Genomic DNA, 25,206 nt, shown 5'->3' with positions numbered 1-25,206 from the left:
GCTGAACTGGAGGCGGCGAAAGCGTAGAGGCGGCGATATCAGGTAAGGCAGCGCAGCACGAGAGGCAGCGATATGAGGTAAGGCAGCGCAGCACGAGAGGCAGCCCCCAATTTTTTTTGAGGGGGCCACACGGGGAGATTGGCAGAGTCAGACCTGAGCCAACTCCCCGTGCTTTCCGGAAGCAGCGTAGTACTGGTCAGGCACCGTGTTATGCTGTGATGCGCACGGTGTCGCCAGTGCGCGCTCATAGCCCGGAGCTCTATAGGCCAGCCCCCCGCAAGTGCCATGCGAGAGTAGGCATCCAGCCAGGGTGGCTTGTGCCAGCCCAGCGTGATTGGTCACCGGTGCTCCGTTTTGACCCAGGGTATCCTGCGCCGGCTCTGCGTATCGTGTCTCCGGGGCGCTGGGAGGGTGCTCTTCGTTCTATGCCTGCATGCAGGGTGAAAGCATTGAGCCTAATGGAGAGGTGTGAGTGGTAAGCACCAGATCTCCAGTGCTCCCCCACAGCCCGTTTCGACCTGTGCCTGCACTCTGGAGGGGCCGGGCTAAAGTGGGCATTCAGCCTGGAGGAGTGGTGCCATGGCTGCGCACCACAGCTCCAGTGCTCCCCCACAGCCCGGTTTATCCAGTGCCTCCTCTACGCACCAGGCCTCCTGTAGGTCTCCCCAGCCTGCTGGGCCCTGTGGCAGCCCCACGCACAAGGCTGTCGCTGCGTCTTCTCCTTCCAGAGTCTCCCTCCAGTCCGGACCCTCCAGAGTCTTCCTCCTGTCCATCCGGAGCCGCCAGAGCTGCCCGTCAGTCCGGAGCCGCCAGAGTCTCGCGCCTGTCCGGCGCCGCCAGAGTCTCCCGCCTGTCCGGAGCCGCCAGAGACTCCCGCCTGTCCGGGGCCAGCTGCAAGGGTCCCCAGTCCTAAGTGGGCCAAGACTAAGGGGGGGCGGGGTCCACGTCCCGCGCCAGAGCCGCAACCGCGGATAGATGCCCTCCCCTATGTGTTTAGGTTTTGTGGCCGGAGTCCGCACCTTTGGGGGGGTACTTTCATGCCCTGACCTTAGTTCCTTTTTATGTCTCTATTTTGGTTTGGTTTGGGGTGAGCATTCTATGTTGTTTTTCTATGTTTTCTATGTGTTTGGCCTGGTATTGTCTGATGAAGATCAGCAGAATATGGGGTGAGATATGTATGCTGTGGAGATGCAGTTTATTCTTCCGTAGCTCTGCCTTTCATTACATAGTCACTGGGGTGGGAGTTGAGAGATGGAGCAATTGATGTCAGCAGTAAAAAGCACTGTGCTGTTTCTCATCCATCACCATCATTTTAAATAATTATGTTGGATAGAAATTGATACCCTGTGTATGACACCGCTGATAGTTCCCACATATGCTGTGCACTTTTTGTCTGCTTTCCTTCACTCTGCAGTTCAACCCATCCCAAACCATCTCAATTGGGTTGAGGTCGGGTGATTGTGGAGGCCAAGTCATCTGATGCAGCACACCATCACTTCCCTTCTGGTCAAATAGCCCTTAGACAGCCTGGTGGTGTGTTTTGGGTCATTGTCCTGTTGATAAACAAATGATAGTCTGACTAAGCTCAAACCAGATGGGATGGCGAATCGCTGCAGAATGCTGTGGTTGCCATGCTGGTTAAGTGTGCCTTGAATTCTAAATAAATCACAGACAGTGTCACCAGCAAAGCACCCCAACACCATCACACCTCTTCCTCCATGCTTCACAATGGGATCCACACATGTGGAGATCGTCCGTTCACCTACTCTGCGTCTCACAAAGACAAAAATCTCATATTTGGACTCATCATACCAAAGGACAGATTTCCACCAGTCTAGGTAACAATCTGTCATTCTGCCCCTCAACAATGCAGCTAACCCACTGTTCCTAGACCAGTTAACCCACTGTTCTTAGGCCGTCATTGTAAATAAGAATTTCTTCATAAACTGACTTGCCTAGTTAAATAAAGGTTGAATATTTATTTTCATAAAAAATGTCCATTGCTTGTGTTTCTTGGCCCGAGCAAGTCTCTTCTTCTTATTGGTGTCCTTTAGTAGGGGTTTCTTTGCAGTAATTCGACCATGCAGTCTCCTCTGAACAGTTGACGTTGAGACGTGTCTGTTACTTGAACTCTGTGAAGCATTTATTTGGGTAGCAATCTGACATGCAGTTAACTCTAATGAACGTATCCTCTGCAGCAGAAGTAAGTCTGGGTCTTCCTTTCCTGTGGCGGTCCTCATGAGAGCCAGTTTCATCATAGCACTTGATGGTTTTTGTGAATGCACTTGAAGAAACTTTCAAAGTTCTTGAGATTTTCCACCTAATAATGGACTATCATTATTCTTTGCTTATTTGAGCTGTTCTTGTCATAATTTGGTATTTTACCAAATAGGGCTATATTCTGTATACTACTCCTACTTTGTCACAATACAACTCAAATGTGTTAAGAAGGACAGAAATTCCATAAATGAACTTTTGACAAGGCACACATGTTAATTGAAATGCATTCAAGGTGACTACCTCATGAAGCTGATTGAGAGAATGTAATAATAATAATATAAGCGTGTACAAAGCTGTTGTCAAGGCAAAGGCCGTCTACTTTGAAGAATCTCAAATATAAAATATATTGTAAATTGTTTAACACTTTTTTGGTTACTACATGATTCTATATTTGTTATTTCATCGTCTTGATGTCTTCACTATTTTTCTACAATGTAGAAAATAGTAAAAATAAAGACTTTTTTCATGTCCTATCATGAGATATTCCGACAACGTTTTACTGCTGACGCATTCTGTTTAAAATATTTTCAACTTCCACGGGGGTCCCATGATTCTGCTTTATCACCATCAGTCACTAGCTATTTTAATTGTTTCTCAACCTTGCAGTTGATAGCACTACTGATTTTCTACAATGTTTTATGAAAAGAATAACTGAACAGAGGTTTTCACTTACTTTGCCATAATTTAGAGGTTTTGCATTTTTCTAAATACATGTCTGCTCATTTGTTCTTCTTATGCCTGTTACAATGGACCATGGATTACTGTGAGACGCTCCAGTTTTGCATCACTCAGTGGGCCTTGGCCAGCAAAAGCCACATTCACACATTACCATCTAGTGGAGACCAGTGGAACTACATCTGTTTTTTTGCAAGTTTAAGTTAATGTGGAACCTTGTTCTTTGTTTGCCACGTTCTACACGGAATTTATCAAAGTGACATGAGTGAAGAAACACTATACAGGAAGTAGCTAGCTACATAACTGCAGTAGGTTATCTGCCGGGTTGTTTATTTATAGCCGCTCATATCTGAATGTACATTTTGTGTGAGCTTCTGGACCGAATGACATTGACTGCGTTTACTGTGCAATTTGTTTACCTCGCTGCATGCATTTGAATCGAAAAATTATGAGAGAGAGGTAAGTGTGTAGCTCGCTAGCTATACGTGCCAAATTGTTGCTCGGTTGTTAGCCAACAACAAGGTGGCTAATTATGTGGCTAGCTAACTGGCATTTTCCACTGTGAATTGCAAATCGTAGTTTACACAGAGATGAGCTGCATGGTTGCTTGCTTGCTTGCTAGCCAAAGTAATGTAGCATTTCGGTGCATACACATTTTCAAACTTGTCAACTTGGTGACTTTTACATAGTTAATGTTAGCTAGCTAACGCGTTAGCTAATGTTTCTGCATGCACTGCCTGGTTACCACTAGCCGCCCCTTTTTCAAGTTAACTTACAGTGTAGTAAATACTTAACTAAATGTACAAATAGTCTTTGTTGTTGACAACTACATGTCATTAATTATTTATATTGACAACTTGTCTGACAATGATGATGTTGACAAGGCTGCATTCCTTATTTGATCCATTTGGCATTTTGGCATGTCATGCCTCGAGTGTTTTCAGCTCTAAAACACCATCTCTTGTGTGACATGGAGGGAATTTATCAGCAGATCTGTGTTCTATTACAATTATTTATTCAGATGTACATTAGAACCAACCATACCATATGTTGTATGGTGAAAGACCTGTCTCATATTTGCCAACCAATTCACAGTGGTGCTGATTCGCTGTAGCAACCAGGTTTTGTGTAACTAAGACGCGTTTGGTTCTAATCCGGTTAATGGCCTGGCAGATTAAGGCCAAACATTGGAATGATGCGGGGAAAGTACCCTCTGCTCTCATATAGTCCAATGTTAATGACCCAAGGGCGAAAAGCCGTCAGCCTAATTCTCCAGTTTAACCTCCACTGAGACTGGCATTGTTCCAAAGACACACATGCTTTAACATTGAGGCCAGGCAGCATATCGGCTGATTGATAGTGTCATTTTTTGTGTGTGTTTGGGTCCACTGGTGTCTCTCAGCTCTAAGGTTTACATTATTTATTTAACAACCTTGTTACCACCTGTGGTAGGCTGACTGAGCTGTAAATTGTGAGAGGTGAAGAACCTCAAGTGGTGTTGTCTAGTGCAGTGCATGAGTCACGGCTTTCACTTTCTTCTCCCCCACTCCATTTCCCCCCCAATCCACTTCCTCCTCTCTCTCTGCACAGGGTGTGTGTGGTGGTGTGATCCTGTGTGTCTTCTCTGTGCCATGGAGAAGCCGTGGAGGCTGTGGGGCTCGGTGGAGCGCTGTGCCCTGGCCTTGGCCTCCTGGTCCTGGGGTGCCTGTCGCATCTCCCTCCTGGCCCTTATCCTCACCTTCCACCTCTATGGAGGCTTCTTCCTCCTGGCTCTCATCCTGGCCTCGGTGGCTGGCATCCTTTACAAGTTCCAGGATGTGCTGCTCTACTTCCCCGACCAGCCCTCCTCCTCCCGTCTGTACGTGCCCATGCCAACAGGCATCCCCCATGAGAACGTCTACATCCACACCAAGGACGGCGTGCGCCTCAATCTTATCTTGCTCCGCTACACTGGTGGAGACAGCCTGGGCAACCCTGGGGTCGCCCCCGGCAATGCATCTAACCCCTGCTCCATGGCCCCACCCACCATTCTCTATTTCCACGGCAATGCGGGCAACATCGGGCACCGGGTGCCCAACGCACTCCTGATGCTGGTGAACCTGAAGGCCAACGTGGTGCTGGTGGACTACCGGGGGTATGGGAAGAGCGAAGGTGAGCCCAGTGAGGATGGCCTGTACCTGGACGCCCAGGCCACGCTGGACTACGTGATGACCCGGCCCGACCTAGACAAGACCAAGGTGATGCTGTTCGGCCGCTCTCTGGGGGGGGCGGTGGCAGTACGCCTGGCCTCGGCCAACCCTCACCGCGTGGCGGCCATCGTGGTGGAGAACACCTTCCTCAGCATCCCCCACATGGCCGCCACACTCTTCTCCTTCTTGCCCATGAGGCTGCTGCCCTTATTGTGCTACCGGAACCAGTTCTTGTCCTACAGACAGGTGGCACTGTGCCGGATGCCCTCGCTGTTCGTGTCAGGCCTGTCAGACCAGCTCATCCCACCCGTCATGATGAAGCAGCTGTACGAGCTGTCGCCGGCGCGGACTAAACGGCTGGCCATCTTCCCAGAGGGCACGCACAACGACACGTGGCAGTGCCAGGGCTACTTCGCCGCTCTCGAGCAGTTTGTCAAGGACCTGATGAAGAGCCACGCCCACGAGGAGAGAGTCCAGTCAACGGCCAGCGTCACCATCATCTAGTCTAGTAGGGAGGGAGGAAGACTGTCTGGTCTAGAGAAAACCCTGCATTCCATGCTCCCTATACAGTTGTGTAGATCGGAAATGATTGAATAAGTCTAATAAGCAAAATGTAAAAGCTAGGGCAAGGTGCAGCCAACCACTACCGTATTGCTTATACCTGTCCAGTTCTTTATGATCTACATTAAGTACCCATGGTGGGTTATGGGTTGTTCCTGGACCAGGTCATGGAGTTAGTGTGATGGTAGGATACAGGAGAGTGGCTATTACTCCTCCATTTGAATGAACAGGAGTAACTAAACTGGGCTCAACTACTAGGGTCAGGTTAGAGAGAATGTACATTTCTATGTTTTTTGGGAGGTTTGGTTTTTATTATCTTATTCTGTTGGTGTAATTGTACCAGATCAAACCATTCGGGGAGTATATTTGGAGGGGGACAGTGTTTTTGATGTGGGGGGATGATTAACATGGAAATGCGTTTGTGTTTGAACTATGAATGCATGGGTGAATATGTACTTGTTATGGCCTTCTTTGAATGGCTTATACACACAACCATGTTCATACTGTCAGACACAACACAACCACAGGTTTTTACAAAGAACATAACAGAATTTCAGTAAATCAATAAAAATGTTTGATTAGCGTAATAACATTTCAGTAACTCAATAAGAATTGTTTGACAAATATTAAAAGCTTTTCACAAATTCAATAAAAGTCTTGCCTTGTTGTAATGACGTAAGACCCAAGATCTTGGCATTTAAAAAAAAAAGATATAATCTATTTCAGGACACGCTGTTTTAAAGTTAAATGTTTGAGGATCTTAAATGCTTCATAATATAAAATCATGTTCATATCAGTCGGTAGATTACCATGTGGGCTGTACCGTATTGGTTCTCTGTAGACTGTGTGGCACATTGAAAAGCTGCACAAACTGCAAGTTTCCCTACCAGACTGTTTTTGTTAGAAATCCCTTGATTATATTTCTTTTTTGCAAAGGTCCCGTTCTTATGTTCTCTGACAATAAATATCAACTCCGATGTGGCCAGAACTGTTTGTCAACTCTTTGCATAGTTTACCCATGACCCTTTATCTTGGTCGGCCACACCAGGGCTTTCAGTTGGATGTGAACTTCAGGTCATGATGTGAGCTGTGTCTGTCTGTAAAATACACATCTATCTGCAATGTTCTGCACACTATTAAAAATCTAAGTGCACTCTCCCAAATACCATGGCCTGAAAAAACACCTGGTTCTACTTTATACTTCCTGTGAGCCAGGTACACACAGGCTCTGGTTAGATTGTGTGTGTTGGGTGTGTAATGATTGAATTCTGATCCCTGTGTTATTGCCTTGAGACTTGAGTGGGACTAAGTTGTATTATTATTTGTGTTAATCTATTATTCTCAACATAATTGTTCCTTCAAGTATGCTAGTGTCTCATCTCACCCTATGGCTCTTGTGGAGAAATGGCTTTATCCTCTTGGAGTGCTTTTCACAAGCTAATGAACCTTTCCTGCATGTCTCCCAGGGACTGAAGGTGAGCTAGACCAGTGTTTCCCAACTGTGGTCCTTGAGTCCCCCCAACAGTACACATTTGTGTTGTAGCCTTGGAAAACACTGCTCGTTGAGGGCTTGTTGACCAGTTGATTCAGGTGTGCTTGTGAGCTAGACAATAATAAACTCTTACTGTGCTGGGTCCTGTTCATTAGGCACCAAACAAAAGGAAACGTAATGAAACATGTCCAAAAAGAAACGCTAATGTTTAGTTGTCCGTTGTAAAATGTTTTGCTACGGTGTGCTCTAATGAATATGACCCTGCTCTCAGTCTCAGTGCAGCATGCTGCAGTGCAGTTTTACAGTATTGAAGCCATTCTGACACAACAAACAGACACTCAGCATCAGCAGACATGTTGGCTCTAGAGTCTTAACTTCAGACTAAACTCTCCATCACAGTGAGATGAAACAGTCTCTGTGTTGGTGACGTTTCTGGTTTTAACTGTTTTAACTTTTATATAGGACACTTATTTTACAATATATAGGCACTTACCTACTGAATGTGCAGTCAGTGTGGATGTGAGTTGACCAGTGTGCTTTACATGAAGAGAAACTGTACAGTGTGAGATCCCCAGCATTATATAGCATTACGTGGGACGTTTTGTAACCCAACAAGGGGTGCATGCTTTGTCTGCAGTGGTTGGCTTGTGTGTGTATGATGGACAAACACTTTACTGAGTTTGTGTTGATGCATTTGTGTTTATAGACCTTATAGTACCAGTCTACCCTCTCTGAGAGTAGACTGCCAAAATATTTCAATGGCAGGAACTGACTGGCTTGCTGCCATATCAAAAGTGTGTGTGAGTGGAGTGTGTTTGCTGTGCTGTCACAATCAGACCCTGTCAGTTACACACACCACTACCTGTAGACAATGACCTGGCAATGTGCCATAAACAGTGGGAGTCAATACCCATTTAATTTAAATTACTGTAAGATAACTTGGACATAGTTGGACATAGTGCAATTTCTGAATTGACTGGAATTGGCCCAGACTCCCACCAAAGTTGTTGATCGAGTTGATAGGTGTGGGATTTTTTTATTTTATACTTTACTGATAGAATCTTTGGCCCTGCCTGATTACCAACCACCGACGAGCTCCCATTGTGAAATCATTTCAAATCTAACTGAATGTTTTGTCTCAAAGCAATTGCTATTCTACATGTTTGCACTGGCATTGTGTAAAATAGCCTTTGTACAGTTATCTGATTATTAATGCTTCTCAGAATGGTGTGGAAGCTGACAATATGCAGGAGAGAAGGATGCATGGGTATTATTGATGTACTGAAGTGTTCATATGTTGACATGCATACTGATATGTTGAAGCACTAAATGCATGATGATGGTGATGAATGTTCACTCTTCTCTGAACCGGAGGCTTATGGGTATTGTAGTTGAGCGCTCTGTACCTTTTCATTAACTGAATTTGTAATGTTCATCCATTCAGTTTAGGAAAACAACCATTGCACTCATTTCCCTACTCTAGTGTTGATGTTTTTTTTTTAATATTCATTCTTCTTTTCTAAGTACACAATCTCAATTTCTATTCTCTGTACAGTAACATGCAATAACTGAATAAACCCAAGATTCTGCTAAACTGTCTGTGTAATGTTTAGACAAATGTTTTTGTCTGTAAAATGTCTGGTTCCACATTCCCTGAAAGAAGTTGGCTGCAAATACTTTTTGGTAATGCAGTTTAGTTTTGCTATGCAGGTTTTTAAGAAGCAAGGGTGATTTCTGCACTTCCTTTTTTACTGAGCCATCTAAGAGTCATCATATTTGTACCCTTTCCTCTTCCACGCCACATTGTGTGTTTTGACACGTTTTAAAGCTTGGCATATCAGCTGTGACTTTAATCTGGATCAGATGTCTCACCCCTGCTGTGCCCTTTCAGACTAATGTGGATGGAGCAAGCAGAGTTTGTCGTTTAGAGTGGAGAGGATGGACGGCGCGTAGACTGGTAAAAAGTGAGGGAGAGTGGTGTGTCTGGGCCGTCATCAGAGCAGGAAGTTCTGTGGTTAATCAAGCGGAACAGAGGAGGGAAGCTGCTGTTCTACCCTTCCTTATACAACATTACAGTACAGGGTGCAGACACTGAGACAGGAGAGAAGGTAAGACCGGGGAGAGAGTAACATTAACTGAAGGCTAAAGATCCAGCATTACTAACCCAAGAGGAGACCCTCAAACCCCCTCCCTCCTTTTGTTTTTACATTGCTGCTACTCACTGTTTCTCTATGCGTAGTCACTTTACAAATTACCTCGACTAACCTGTACCCCCGCACATTGACACGGTAGCGGTACCCCCTGTATATAGCCTCGTTATTGTTAGGTAATTTTCTAGTTACTTTTATATTAGATTTTATACTTTAGTTTATTTAGTAAATATTTTTTCACTCTATTTCTTCAACTGTTTAAGGGCTTGTAAAGTAATTATTTCACGTAAGGTCTACATCTGTTATATTCGGCACGTGATAAATAAATGTGATTTGATTCAGAAGGCAGGTCATGCAGCCTGTTTGACTACAGAGGAGGCTGTCTGGGCCCTGTGATGGCATCTGCAGGTCCAAATCCCGAGGGTGGTAGACCTGCTTCCAGGCAGGAGTCTGGGGGTCGGAGGCTGTCCTGGCTGGTCCTGCTGCTGACTCTGGCAGCGGTCACCTCCTCGTCTCTCTCTGCTCTGTCTCTGTACCACCTGTTGGCCCTTAGGGCCGAAGTTGAGGAGCTCCGGTCAGAGGTCTTCCGTAGGAGAGAGGAGCAACAAGAGGCTAGGCATGGAGAGGTAAGACGTTTACACGTTCATATCTGATGCTGTGGTCTGTAATATACATACATACATAATATACAGTTGAAGTCGGAGGTTTACATACACTTAGGTTGGAGTCTTTAACTAGTTTTTCAACCATTCCACAAATGTATTTTTAACAAACTATAGTTTTGGCAAGTCGGTTAGGACATCTACTTTGTTCATGACACAAGTCATTTTTCCAACAATTGTTTACAGACAGATTATTTCACTTATAATTCACTAATAAATCAGCCAAGACCTCAAACACACCTGACTCCAATAATCAACTAATCATGATCTTCAGTTAAATATGCAATTAGTTTAAATCAGGTGTGTTTGCTGGGGATGGGGAGAGTGTGACATCAATCAGGCCCGAGGACTGGAATTACCCTGGCCTGGGTGTTGTGGATGATTATAAGCATCTACCTCTGGTTCCAAATGTTGCATGTTTGAATCCAGTGCTAGAGAGTTGTTTTTGATCATTTTGTTTTAAGCTTATCCCAAACCTTAACCCTAATCATTCAGAGTTCATGCCTAACCGTAAGAATTCTGAGTTAATGCCTAAACTTAACCTTGGAACGATACAGAGAAGTATCTGAACATTTAGAAATTTGACTTTGGAAAAACTTTGAAATTTGACTTTTGAGAAACATGGATAAATGTCTTCTGACATGAGACTGAGAGCTTGTTGCAGTTTGAGAAGGGAGTTCCTCCCTCGCTGCTTTTGCTTGTTTATGTCACAGGCCGATAGCTCTGCAGTTAATCGAACTCCCTCATTGTAAGACATGTCACTCATTATCAGAGAACCCGGGTTACGAAAGTAACTTTCAATTTCTGATGCATTACCCAGACACTGCAGCAGATGAGCAGCAGAGTCAGAAGAAGCAGCCCAGACCATCCACACACCCCTGACCCCCAGCCTGGGCTGTCTTTCGTCAGGAAGAGGAGTGTGGGCACAGGAACTGAGAACTCAGGCAAGACTAACAATGCTATTCAGTGGGACTGTTTGTGTCTTTTTGACATGTTGAAGTGGGTCATATAGCAAGTTAGAAAAAAGGAAAACATGCACATCACACTTCTCTGTTGCAGGACAGAAGAACGTATCAAAGAAAAAAAGTAATGTCCGCAACTCTGGAATGATCCCATGGTGGTTTAACCTGACGCAGATTCACCTCGTAGCAAAACGTTGTCTTACTGTGCGTTTGATTAAATCACCATGGGAGCATACTAGAGTTGTGGACATGACTTTTCTCTCATAACACTTTGTCGGTGTCAATGCTGTGCTATTTTTAGCTCCTATTCTGTGAAACGGGTCTGTTGCTTTGAACATTTGAACCTTGAATTGAGTTATTTCTGGCAAGCTGCAAAGTTTCATGTTTATAATCTTGCGCACTCTCTCGCTCACTCTCCTCTCCCCTCTCTCTGACTAGAAATAACTCATCTTGTACATGGTGAGGTTATTGAATCCATGCAAAACTGTTCCTCTGTCCTCCCCTTCCGCTAGTGTCTCAGCCTTGTCTACAGATGCTGGCAGATAGCAGCAGGAAAACATTCCAGAAAGGTACTGAACCTGGAAATGCAGTCAGACAATTTTTTCTTTTTTTACAAAAAATACTTAAGTTGCTTGAATCAAAATCAAATCAAATGTATTTATATAGCCCATCGTACATCAGCTGATATCTCAAAGTGCTATACAGAAACCCAGCCTAAAACCCCAAACAGCAAGCAATGCGGGTGTAGAAGCACGGACGTACAGTCTGAGGCTAGGTAGTTCAGCATGTTTAGATTGACTGATGCATGGTGTGTGTGTTCTGGTGTTATGCAGAGTTTGCGCTGGAGCCTTACACAGGGATCCCCTGGCAGGCGGGGCTTAGAAGAGGCTCCGCCCTGGAGGCAGAGAGCGACAGCATCCTGGTCAGAGAGGAGGGATACTACTTTGTCTACAGTCAGGTGAGAGCCAGTCTCCTTCAGGTGGAAAATAGGTGTATCACATAGACCGCTCACAAGTCCTAACTCTCCCCCTATCCAGGTGTACTTCAATAGTGTTCACAATGGCTCAAAAACCCAACAGTAACTATCACCCCTCCCCCATGCAGGTGTACTACATGGATACGACCTTTGCCATGGGTCATGTGGTGATCAGGAAGAAGAGGAATGTGGTGGGAGATGAAGCTCAGCATGTCACACTGTTCCGCTGTATCCAGAACATGAACCCTATCTACCCATACAACACCTGTTACACAGGGGGTGAGTCTGTCTTTGTGGATGCATGCACATTTGTGTGTGTGTGCATGCGTGTGTTTGTGTGCTGTTTCTGAGTGTGTTAACTGTGTTCTCTATAGGTATAGTGAAGCTGGAGGTCGGGGACAGTGTGGAGCTGTTGATCCCTCGCTCTACAGCCAAAGTTTCTCTGGATGGAGACTCCACTTTCCTGGGCGCTGTCAGACTGGCCTGACCCTGACCAGGGGAGTTGGACTGGGGGGACTAGGAGATACAATTGCCATCATGTGGAAATGGACACTGCTGGTACTAGAAGTTTTGATCTGGTAGATACTGGTGGTGGTGTACAATAATTATTTTAAATGAACTATGGCTTCTGGGTCTGATAGCTACATTATCTATTCTACTATGATGCCATCTGCTTCACAGAGTGACTGAGGGACGGACGGACAGACTCAGAATTATGGCCTATTACTGGAGAGCCTGGCTGATGATGCCATTGATGATGATGATAACAGTGTCAGCTTCTGTCACTGTGTGTGATCTAAAATGTTTGATGCTTATACTGGCAGGTGTCTCACCATTCACTCATAAACTTCTTAAATGTTATGATCATATACAATACACACAGACAAGACACAGTCCCAGCCATGACTACACAGCCCCAGCCATGACTACACAGCCCCAGCCATGACTACACATCCCCAGCCATGACTACACAGCCCCAGCCATGACTACACAGCCCCAGCCATGACTACACAGCCCCAGCCATGACTACACAGCCCCAGCCATGACTACACAGCCCCAGCCATGACTACACAGCCCCAGCCATGACTACACAGCCCCAGCCATGACTACACATCCCCAGCCATGACTACACATCCCCAGCCATGACTACACATCCCCAGCCATGACTACACATCCCCAGCCATGACTACACAGCCCCAGCCATGACTACACAGCCCCAGCCATGACTACACAGCCCCAGCCATGACTACACAGCCCCAGCCATGACTACACAGCCCCAGCCATGACTACACTTTGATGCCTTGATGATCATTTTGACCACCTGCATACTAGTAAAATAGACCCTGTTGTATTTCATGGTGTTGTATCCTGTCTATGACAATGTTATTGAATGGTGCAGAGTGAGTTGTCATCATTCTACCAGAAGGGAGCAGCAGCACTCAATTAATTGGTTTCCCAAGCAGCACCTGACCATGTATTACAATAAATGCAGTTAATCGCTATGGCTGGTGGTAATGATAGCGATATTATCCCATCCTGAGAGGGGGTTTGTTATACACCTTGTGACCACCAGAGGGAAACCTTCCCACAGGAAACAGCACTGTAGTACAGTACTGGTGCTTCTAGGGTGATTCTCCCTCAGATTCAGTGTTTAATAGTCACATGTACAGGGTTGCAGTTGTGATTATCTTAGGCTTCAAGCTCCAACATGCAGGAGTAAGTGAAATAAAATAACTAAAATTGTAATAAAAAAAACTAGAAATAGCACTATATTATAGAGCTCCCGAGAGGCACAGCGGTCAAGGCACTGCATCTCAATGCAAGAGGTGTCACGACAGTCCCTGGTTCAAATCCAGGCTGTGATTGGGAGTCGCATAGGGCGGCGCACAATTGGCCCAGTGTCGTCCGGGGTAGGCAGTCATTGTAAATAAGAATTTGTTCTGACTTGCTTAGTTAAATAAATAAAAATATATATACATATTAACTGTGGCAGTGATGATTAAATACATTTCCATTGGGGTGGAGGCAAGAGTCAAGACTGTTGAGGGAGTTGCAATACCAGGCTGTGATGCAGCCCGACAGTATGCTCTCGACGCCACCACCTCTCTGTAGGCTGTCTCGTTGTTGTTGGTAGTCAGGCCTACTACGGTAGTGTCGTCAGCGAACTTGATGATGGATTTGGAACTATGTGAACTATGTCGTGGGTATACAGGGAATAAAGGAGGGGACTGAGGAAGCACCCTTATGGGGCCCCTGTGTTGAGGGTCAGTGTTGAGGAGGTGATGTTGCCTACTTCCCCATGTGGGGGTGGCCCGTCAGGAAGTCCAGGACCCAGTTGCACAGGGAGGAGTTTAGACCCAATGCCGTGAGCGTAGTAATTAGCTTATAGGGCACTTCTTTGACACGTGTAGGCAGGATTGCAGGTCTGTATCTAATAGATCACTCCCAAAAGTAGTGTAGTTAGAGTGAAACAAATTGACATGAAAGGACATATTCCTGCACATGGTGCTGCCTGTTATGCTAAGCCCGGCTATGGCTGTATTGTGAGTGCAAGGAGAAACAAAAGCACTTTAACTATGAATGTAGAGGTAGTCTACCACACTACATTAACCTCCGATCTAGCTAGCTATTTCCTCAACTGCAATGGCAGGACACAGATGGAGAGATTACCATTTTAAAATAGCTATCAGATCAATATAGAAAAAATGGGGCAAGGTTAAACCCTCTAGATGTAGCAGTAGAGTGGGTCTATAATAATGGTTGTTTTTTTATGATGCTGGAGGGTATAAAAGATGAGGAACCTCATTTGGTGTTTTACATAATCTGACACACACAACGATAAGGAATAACAACATCCTAGAACCAGGAGGAAAGGAGACACTTGCTCACTGTGCTGTTGTGCCCCCTAGTGGATTACACAACACAATGCTCCTAGGCGTTTCCATGTGGCCTAGTTCTGCGGTCTTTGGGGAGACTTGATTCACAATATCTTTGGAATATCCATACTGCTTCATGTTGAATTGGACTGGCCTTAATTTTGGTGAAGTGTGAATTGTTGTACAGGTATAAATAGTTTTGGCTATCTCAATAGAAACTGAATGACTGTAGCTGTACAGGAAGGGAAATGGCCGCTGTGAAATCCCAAAGCACCACAGGTGCTGTTGAAAACAGGGGGAGTTGTAGTCTTATTCTGAGAGAGAATGCTGTCAGGACATCCTGGGAGTGGGAGAATAAGTTACACAAGATGCACAGCAAAGACTGGACCTGTTGGTGGAATTTTATGTTCAGAGGATACAGTGGTATGCCTCTGTTTAATTTACAGCACCTGTTTGCAAATAAATAGTGGGTCTAGCTAAACAGCCCAAACAGACATGAGGCTACCCTTTCCAAATAAGAGAGGGAGTCTTTCATCCCCCATAATTCATACAGTCATTTGGATAGGACATCCTGTATCTGCCACTGAACTACCATGTGTACAACTAGTGTATGATAAAGTTGTTTGTTCAGATAACGCAATTCCTAACAGAGGATTGTGACAGTGATAAATGTCTGTAGGTTACAGTAAATGTCTGAAAAGCCTCGGAAAAGACCTTGAGAGATTTCATTTAGATTTTTTTGGGGTCCCCATTAGTCGGGGGGGTCCCCATTAACCGACGCCAATGGCGACAACTAGTCTTACAGTATATCACAAAAGTGAGTACACCCCTCACATTTTTGTAAATATTTGAGTATATCTTTTCCTGTGACAACACTGAAGAAATGACACTTTGCTATAATGTAAAGTAGTGAGTGTACAGCTTGTATAACAGTGTAAATTTGTTGTCCCCTCAAAGTAACTCAACACATAGCCATTAATGTCTAAACCGTCTAAATGTCCAAATTGGGCCCAAAGGGTCAATATTTTGTGTGGCCACCATCATTTTCCAGCACTGCCTTACCCCTCTTGGGCATGGAGTTCACCAGAGCTTCACAGGCTGCCACTGGAGTCCTCTTCCACTCCATGACGACATCACAGAGCTGGTGGATGTTAGAGACCTTGCACTTCTCCACCTTCCGTTTGAGGATGCTCCACAGATGCTCAATAGGGTTTAGGTCTGGAGACATGCTTGGCCAGTCCATCACCTTTACCCTCAGCTTCTTTAGCAAGGCATTGGTCATCTTGGAGGTGTGTTTGGGGTTGTTATCATGTTGGAATACTGCCCTGCGGCCCAGTCTCCGAAGGGAGGGGATCATGCTCTGCTTCAGTATGTCACAGTACATGTTGGCATTCATGGTTCCCTCAAGGAACTGTAGCTCCCCAGTGCCGGCAGCACTCATGCAGCCTCAGACCATGACACTCCCACCACCATGCTTGACTGTAGGCAAGACTCACTTGTCTTTGTACTCCTCACCTGGTTGCCGCCACACACGCTTGACACCATCTGAACCAAATAAGTTTATCTTGGTCTCATCAGACCACAGGACATGGTTCCAGTAATCCGTGTCCTTAGTCTGCTTGTCTTCCACAAACTGTTTGCTGGCTTTCTTGTGCATCATCTTTAGAAGAGGTTTCCTTCTGGGACGACAGCCATGCAGACCAATTTGATGCAGTGTATGGCATATGGTCTGAGCACTGACAGGCTGACCCCCCCACCCCTTCAACCTCTACAGCAATGCTGGCAGCACTCATACGTCTATTTCCCAAAGACAACCTCTGGATATGACGCTGAGCACGCACACTCAACTTCTTCGGTCGACCATGGCGAGGCCTGTTCTGAGTGGAACCTGTCCAGTTAAACCACTGTACGGTCTTGGCCACCGTGCTGCAGCTCAGTTTCAGGGTCTTGGCAATCTTCTTATAGCCCAGGCCATCTTTATGTAGAGCAACAATTCTTTTTTTCAGATCCTCAGAGAGTTCTTTGCCATGAGGTGCCATGTTGAACTTCCAGTGACAAGTATGTATGAGGGAGTGTGAGAGCGATGACACCAAATTTAACACACCTGCTCCCCATTCACACCTGAGACCTTGTAACGAGTCACATGACACCGGGGAGGGAAAATGGCTAATTGGGCCCAATTTGGACATTTTCACTTAGGGGTGTACTCACTTTTGTTGCCAGCGGTTTAGACATTAATAGCTGTGTGTATAGTTATTTTGAGGGGACAGCAAATTTACACTGTTATACAAGCTGTACACTCACTACTTTACATTGAAGCAAAGTGTCATTTCTTCAGTGTTGTCATATGAAAAGATATACTCAAATATTTACAAAAATGTGAGGGGTGTACCCACTTTTGTGATATACTGTACTGGGATCCCGACACAACGAAAAAGACATTACAGACAAAAGGCTTTACAATTTGTAGTGTGTGTGCGAGCATCTATTATTTCCACACTCAGTACATCCACACAACAAGTAGGTCACATGGGCGAGAGGCGTTGTGTAGTGAGGTGTTGCTTTATTTGTTTTGAAACCAGTTTTGCTGTTCACTTGCGCAATACAGTGCATTTGGAAAGTATTCAGACCCCTTGACTTTTTCCACATTTTGTTATGTTACAGCCTTATTCTAAAATGTATTAAAATAGTTTCTTCCCTTCATCAATATACACCTAATACCGCATAATGACGACGCAAAAACAGGTTTAGACAGGTTTCCTCCAGACACTTGACGCTTGGCATTCTGGCCAGAGACTTCAATCTTGGTTTCATCAGACCAGAGAATCTTGCTTCTCATGGTCTGAGTCCTTTAAGGGCCTTTTGGCAAACTCCAAGCAGGCTGTTGTGCCTTTTACTGAGGAGTGGCTTCCGTCTGGCCACTCTACCATAAAGGCCTGATAGGTGGAGTTCTGCAGAGATGTTTGTCCTTCTGGAAGTTTCTCCCATCTCCACAGAGGAACTCTGGAGCTCTGTCAGAGTGACCATCGGGTTCTTGGTCACCTCCCTGACCAAGGCTCTTCTCACCCGGTTGCTCAGTTTGGCCTGGCATCCAGCTTTAGGAAACGTTTTGGGGGTTCCAAACTTTTTCCATTTAGGAATGATGTAGGCCACTGTGTTCTTGTGAAGAAATAGCCTAATAGTTCATCAAAAAATTTTAAGCCTAATGTTCTGATGTGTTGTGTCAGCCACATCGCATAAAAACATTTTTTTGATGCTAGTGGTTGTATTAATGTGTTATCTATTGCATCCCACAACTGTCCCAGACTATGTTTGGAATATTTATTTCTTTGCACAGAGTAGAATAGGTAAACTTCTTTACTCTGGAGGATAGTAGATTGACATAGGCTAGTGTTTTTGCTGTTTGTTAAGGCCTACTCATCTTGTTGGCTGAAGAAAAGTAAATGTGGACAGTTCTTTCAATATCTTCAATATGCACCTGGGAATTGGATAAGGAGGCGTGCAGTTGCGTCCCTGATGTGTCTGTCTTCACTTGTAGCCTGTGAGAAAGGCCCGATCACGTGATGGAGAGCCATGTGAGTGAGAGGTGCGTAGCACTCCGGGCCCAGGGCATAATGACCAACGGCCGCAAAAGGAATGGACAAATGGAATGGATTTTTTTTAGGATGCATTACTGCCACAAAGGGGATGCCACTGTGAAATTTGAGGGATTATCAAGTACTTATCAAATTGTGAATCAGAGACTAATAAACTGTGTACAGTCTGTGCAAAAAAACTAAGCAGAGCTCATGCCTTTCAAGCAACCTTTTTCAAATCATCATTAGAGTCGCATCATGCATCCTTAAAATGTATTAAATACCAAAACAAAAACCCAATGTTTGTAGAACAACTGAAGTTACATTAATAACTCTAAATGAAGCATATATAAACACCTATTTCTTTAACCTGCTCAAAACAGAATATCCGCATGTGCACTCTCCCTCGTCGTTTTGAGAAAATAATCATATTTTTTCAGCTTTGTTCAATTGTATTCTTCACACTATAAAATACTGCCACGGAATTCTAAGCTAATCTTGTCTGCTAAATGAACTAGTGTAGCTCACAGCCATGTGGCATATCCAGATCAGGACCTAACATAAGGACAACTCAGTATGCTATTCTGTTCTTCTGAAATGGACTACATTTTCTTTGTATCATGCAGCTTTAGACCTGTCTAAAATAAATACTGGATTTATTGTGAAGGTGTAGGCTATAATACATGGATTTATTGTGAAGGTGTGGGCTATATTACATGGATTTATTGTGAAGATGTAGGCTATAATACATGGATTTATTGTGAAGGTGTGGGCTATATGGATTTATTGGGAAGGTGTAGACTATATTACATGGATTTATTGGGAAGGTGTAGACTATATTACATGGATTTATTGGGAAGGTGTAGACTATATTACATGGATTTATTGTGAAGGTGTAGACTATATTACATGGATTTATTGTGAAGGTGTAGACTATATTACATGGATTTATTGTGAAGGTGTAGACTATATTACATGGATTTATTGGGAAGGTGTAGACTATATTACATGGATTTATTGTGAAGGTGTAGACTATATTACATGGATTTATTGTGAAGGTGTAGACTATATTACATGGATTTATTGTGAAGGTGTAGACTATATTACATGGATTTATTGTGAAGGTGTAGACTATATTACATGGATTTATTGTGAAGGTGTAGACTATATTACATGGATTTATTGTGAAGGTGTAGACTATATTACATGGATTTATTGTGAAGGTGTAGACTATATTACATGGATTTATTGTGAAGGTGTAGACTATATTACATGGATTTATTGGGAAGGTGTAGACTATATTACATGGATTTATTGTGAAGGTGTAGACTATATTACATGGATTTATTGTGAAGGTGTAGACTATATTACATGGATTTATTGGGAAGGTGTAGACTATATTACATGGATTTATTGTGAAGGTGTAGACTATATTACATGGATTTATTGTGAAGGTATAGACTATATTACATGGATTTATTAGACTTTTTAAAATGTAGATGTTCCAAACGTCTGCATTAGTAGCTTGCAGCCTGTGTGTGGAAGCCAGCAGATGCTAAATGTTTGTGTTAATTTACAGTAAATTACCTTGAGACCAGCAGTTATTTGTTGACAAGATTTCGTGGCCGCCACAGCCCTAAAGTGTTCGATGGTTTTCTCTCCTCATAGAAATATCTAAATGCCACAGTTTTCTCCTCTGAGACTGTATCCTCATACTTTGTACGCCACCCTGTATTGTCAGAAGAATTGGGTGACATTTAAACTATTATCTTCATTATACCCTCAGCCAGATATATGTGACAGGAATTACATCAATGGTTTGGGCCAACTGGCCTGATTATACTGATAATGATGGTAGTGATGATGTTGTCATGTATCATTAGTAATATCAGTATGATATTGGTCATTTCTGGTTGTTATAGAGTCAATACTTTTACTGGTTAAGATTAATCCAACTGACCTTATCTGTTTCCTCTGTATGCAAAATATATACATCTTTTTCTCATTATAATGTTTCTCAGAGTCATTATGTTTCACTTTCACAGACTGTCTGGAGAAGGAGAGATGTGCGGCATGCGTGTCTGCCAGGCAAATTGTAAACTCGGTTTCAGTGTCTGACAGAGAGGAGACATACCCTTAGGGAGAGGAGGGGTGAGAGTTAGGATATTACAGGTAGAGAAGAAGACAAAAACATAATTGTTTGTGTGGCAGACGGCCACACAGAGAGAGAAAGAGAGAGAGAGAAACACAGAAGCAAAGAGATCAGTGTCAGAATCATAGTTACAGAATGTGCTGTATTGTTGTTTTATGTGTTGATTGTAGAAGCCATTGTAACAAACCCCGGCACACTAAGTCCTCCTCAGGGATCAGAAAAAGGGACACACGGGTTGTATATCTGTGTTCTCTTCCCTGGTTCTAGTATTGTATCATAGTGTTTTGGATTTGTGTTGTAACCTTGATATATCTGCAATGATTTTGTCCCTTTCCAGTTCCAACTAATGGTGCCCCGCTCCCCTCGCCCTTCTCAATAAACGCACGCACGCACGCACGCACACACACACACACACACACACACACACACACACACACACACACACACACACACACACACACACACACACACACACACACACACACACACACACACACACACACACACACACACACACACACACACACACACACACACACACACACACACACACACACACACACACACACACACACACACTCTCTCTGTCTGTGAGGGCACCAGGGAGAGAGAGACACAAAGCACCCTGGCTAGTCACTTCTTAACTGGGCATCCTGCCCCTGGAGTCTGGGCCCTGTGTCTCCCGCTCCCCTCCCCATCAGACCATTCGCATTGCACCCAGCTACTACTACTGAGAGAGAGATTTACCATTTTAGATAAACAGAGCAATGGCGCTTAGTAAGCAGTGTGCGAGAGGGAGAGCTAGAGAGAGAGAGAGAGAGTGGTGGAGACAAAGCTCAAACAAATAAGGAGAGCTAAATCTCTTTGATGGCTTTACAAACACCAACCGGCTGTGCCAATGGAGGAGGAAGAGGGGGATCGGTCCTCTTAATGGGCGAATGTGTCAAGCAAGATGCTCCCCCTCCCTCTCCTCAAAAATACATTTGTGTAGCGCCATGGCAACGGCTGGTGTGTTGGCGGAAGCCGATTTTCAAAGAGAAATGAGTGGCAGGGTGGAAATCAGGAAATTAAACCTGCTGTGTACACAAACACATACATTGAAATCAGTTTTACCTCATTTCTAATAGCATGTTACCTGTGCAACTAGAGGGGAAAAATGCTCTAAATCACCTTTACTCCACACAGAGACGCATACAAAAGCTTCCCCTCGCCCTCCATTTGGCAAATCTGACCATAACTCTATCTTCCTGATTCCTGCTTACAAGCAAAACTCAAACAGGAAGTATCAGTGTCACGCTCAAGTCGGAAGTGGTCAGATGAAGATGATGCTAAGCTACAGGGCTGTTTTGCTAGCACAGACTGGAATATGTTCCAGGATTCATCCGATGGCATTCAGTCAATGGCTTCATTAGTAAGTCCATTGACTACATTGTCCCCACAGTGACCGTACGTACATATCCCAACCAGAAACCATGGATTACAGGCAATATCCGCACTGAGCTAAAGGCTAGAGCTGCCGCTTTCAAAGAGTGGGACACTAAACCAGACATTTATAACAAATCCTGCTACGCTCTCCGACGAACCATCAAAAAGACAAAGTGTCAATACAGGACTAAGATCGAATCCTAAAACACCGGCTCTGATGTTCATCGGATGTGGCAAACTATCACAGAATACAAAGGGAAATCCAGCCACAAGCTGTCTAGTGACACTAGCCTACCATACCAGCTAAATGCCTTCTATGCTTTGAAAGGCTGGTTATCATCATCCCAAACACCCTGGGCCTAATCCAATTAAAATACCACCCTAACAGATCCACAGATGATGCAATCTCTATTGTACTGCCCTTTCCCACTTGGAAAGAAATAACCCCTACGTGAGAATGCTGTTCATTGACTACAGCTCAATATCATTGTGCCCTTCAAGCTCACCACAAAGCTCACGGCCCTGAACTCTTTCCTATGCAAGTGGATCCTGGACTTACCGACGGGCTGTCCCCAGGTAGTGAAGGTACCACCTCCAGCCTGATCCTCTCCCTCAACAAAACAAAGGAGCTGATTGTGGATTTCAGGAGCAACCAGCTTGGACATGCCCCCCACCGTGGAGATATTTATAATTGCTACAGTTGTAAATATGTATTATTCATCCACTCCCACATTCATCCACATGGTCTTTCCAATTCCATCTCCCTCTCTACCCTCCCTCTCTACCACCATTTCCAGGTTTCCCACCTACCTCTCCCCCTCTGATTTCCCCCCTTCCCCTATTGGTCATATCTGGCTGATGATAGGGGCTAAAGGTGATTCCTGAATCTGGATCATACTCCAGCACGCTCTCTCTTTCTGCATCATGCTATCACACACACACACCACCATGCATCATGCATGGCATACAAGTGCACGCAAGCATGCACACACATACATCTACACACCTACAGTACACACACGCCTCCCTACAACACCACACACACTCGCTCTGCACTACACTTGTATTTAGGCAGCTTTACTTTGATCCGAAGCAAATCACCATAATCAGGTTGATCCAAAGAGCCTCTAGCAGAACTGGCAGAGTGGAGTGTGGATTTTTAATGCAAGTGGGGCTTTGACTTGTTACCAACCAGACCGGTTAGAACTAGTCTGATTGCAAGTCCAAGCACTGTGGTACTGTCCGGCAACTCTTACCGTCATCATTATAGTGCCATTAACATTGCCTCTTCTGTTGTGATTTCATTTGATAGTATGGATACTAATTGATACTCGCCACAGCATATGACTGATATGGATGTTTGTTTATTTAGGAGCTATTTGTAACATTACCATTTCATAGAGTTGTTTTTTCTCCAGACTAACTGCATGATGGGATCTGTTCAAATAAGGTGATCTATAATTCATATGGCACTAGCTGCATTTGCCTGGAATCCAACTGCGGAGCCGGAGAAACAAGACAAGCTGTGTGTGTCTTCGACTATGTGTGTGTGTGTCTGCGACTATGTGTGTGTGTGTCTTCGACTATGTGTGTGTGTGTGTGTGTGTGTGTGTGTGTGTGTGTGTGTGTGTGTGTGTGTGTGTGTGTGTGTGTGTGTGTGTGTGTGTGACAGAAAAATGGAACCAGATTCCGTTTGATAAATAATGCTTTATACTCTGGCCTTCCTTCAAGGCCCTCCGCTTTCTTTGTGGAATGAACATCTCCACATCTTCTCCCCCATCCCTCTCTTCTCTATCTGCTCCTCCTTCTTCTACTCTTCTGCTCTCTTCTCAACTCACACCTTCTCTTCCCCCCCTTCTAGCTGTATCACTCAATCCCCCTTCTCTTCCTCTCCCCCCTCTCTTTCCCTCTCTCCCCTCTACATCCCCTGGTTACTGTAGTCCTGTTTTAAGGGTCTACACTAGAGAACTGGCAGATATACAGTAAACACATAAAAGCTAGTGGTCTGTGTATAGTTTAGACATTGAAAGAGGTCCCCCCTGAGGGGAACCGGGGTTGTATTTTTCATGGTAGAGTCGAATGTAGGGCAGTGTCTGACCAGCTCAAACTGAACATTCTGAGAGAGACAGCTGGAGATAGTTCACAAACCTTGTGTTTGATACTTAGATTGAATTGATGTTGCTATGTTTAGTTTTACTCACACACGTTTTAAACTAGTGTATATCCCCCCTCTCCTCCTCCAAACTCACTCCCCCCCTACCCCCTCTCTCTCTCTCTCTGCAGGTCAGCCAGCAGTCTTTGTCATGTTGATGAAGAACAGGGAGGGCAGAACCAACAGAGAGAGGAGGAGAAACAGACAAGACCCCTGGAAGGAGGGAGTAAGAAGAGGAGGGGAGAGAGCAGAAGGGGGGAGAGCGTGAGGGGAGGATGGCATGACGGAGGTTCCTTTGGCTCATTACCTCTGTTGCACAGACCTTTTGTTCTCCTATGTTGTGCTTTTCATCATTAGTTCAGTCCCTAACTGCCTCAGTTCCTGTGTCTATTGCTGTTTGTTTTGTATGAAGATTTTCTGTGAGAGTGTTAGAGGCAGATCAGAGACGCAATATTAATGACAACTCCTGAGCCTCCAGCTGTACTTAAGCATACACACACATGCTCACACACTCACTCACACACACACACACACACACACACACAGAAACACAGAATGTCGGGGAGTTCTGTGTCACTCACTCTCACCAGCTGCTTGTGGGCTTTAGATTTAGACTCCTGTTTTTCTGTCTCTCACGCACAGACACTCTCTCTATCTAGCTCTCTATATATCATTCAATTCAATTCAATTCAAAGAGGCTTTATTGGCATGGGAAACATATGTTTGCAATGCTAAAGCAAGTGAAATAAACAATAAACAAAACTGAGAAGAAACCAATTGAACAACATCAACAAAAAAGGATGAGAAATGAACAGTAAACATTCAAAGGTTTCAAAAAGATAAAGACCTTTCAAGTTTTATGTTATTAGCTACAGTTGAAGTCGGAAGTTTACATACACTTAGGTTGGAGTCATTAAAACTTGTTTTTCAACCACTCCACAGATTTCTTGTTAATTAACAAACCATAGTTTTGGCAAGTCGGTTAGGAGATCTACTTTGTGCATGACAACATCCAAAATGACAATATCCAACAATTGTTTGCAGACAGATTATTTCCCTTATAATTCACTGTATCACAA

At 44.3% G+C, this 25,206-nt stretch overlaps 2 protein-coding genes across 6 annotated transcripts; both read left to right on the top strand.

The window, feature by feature from the left end:
- The first annotated feature begins 3,203 nt into the window (after positions 1-3,203).
- LOC118386186 (protein ABHD13) lies at positions 3,204-8,791 on the top strand. The gene is made up of 2 exons (XM_035773698.2): positions 3,204-3,414; positions 4,546-8,791. The coding sequence occupies exon 2, from the start codon at positions 4,587-4,589 to the stop codon at positions 5,646-5,648; it is 1,062 nt and encodes a 353-aa protein (XP_035629591.1). The 5' UTR covers positions 3,204-3,414; positions 4,546-4,586; the 3' UTR covers positions 5,649-8,791.
- A 180-nt stretch (positions 8,792-8,971) lies between these two features.
- tnfsf13b (TNF superfamily member 13b) lies at positions 8,972-25,063 on the top strand. 5 transcript variants are annotated; one of them, XR_004826163.2, is made up of 8 exons: positions 8,972-9,305; positions 9,690-9,973; positions 10,830-10,953; positions 11,484-11,540; positions 11,805-11,929; positions 12,076-12,226; positions 12,322-12,505; positions 24,259-25,063. XR_004826163.2 is itself a non-coding variant. In XM_035773700.2 (7 exons), exons 2-7 carry the CDS (start codon positions 9,743-9,745, stop codon positions 12,432-12,434), a joined length of 801 nt encoding a protein of 266 aa, XP_035629593.1. In that variant the 5' UTR covers positions 8,975-9,305; positions 9,693-9,742; the 3' UTR covers positions 12,435-13,451. The 5 variants fall into 5 exon arrangements, 3 of the variants coding, with proteins under 3 accessions (XP_035629593.1, XP_035629592.1, XP_052378291.1); XR_004826162.2 differs by lacking the exon at positions 24,259-25,063 and adding an exon at positions 12,629-13,451 and having other exon boundaries at positions 8,978-9,305; XM_035773700.2 differs by lacking the exon at positions 24,259-25,063 and having other exon boundaries at positions 8,975-9,305; positions 9,693-9,973; positions 12,322-13,451.
- Positions 25,064-25,206: the final 143 nt, after the last annotated feature.

The sequence above is a fragment of the Oncorhynchus keta genome, chromosome 7, assembly GCF_023373465.1.
Source record: "Oncorhynchus keta strain PuntledgeMale-10-30-2019 chromosome 7, Oket_V2, whole genome shotgun sequence".
NCBI classification, from domain to species: Eukaryota; Metazoa; Chordata; class Actinopteri; order Salmoniformes; family Salmonidae; genus Oncorhynchus; species Oncorhynchus keta.
The sequence above is the reverse complement of the archived record's forward strand: the minus strand, read 5'-3'. Positions and strand labels throughout refer to the sequence as shown.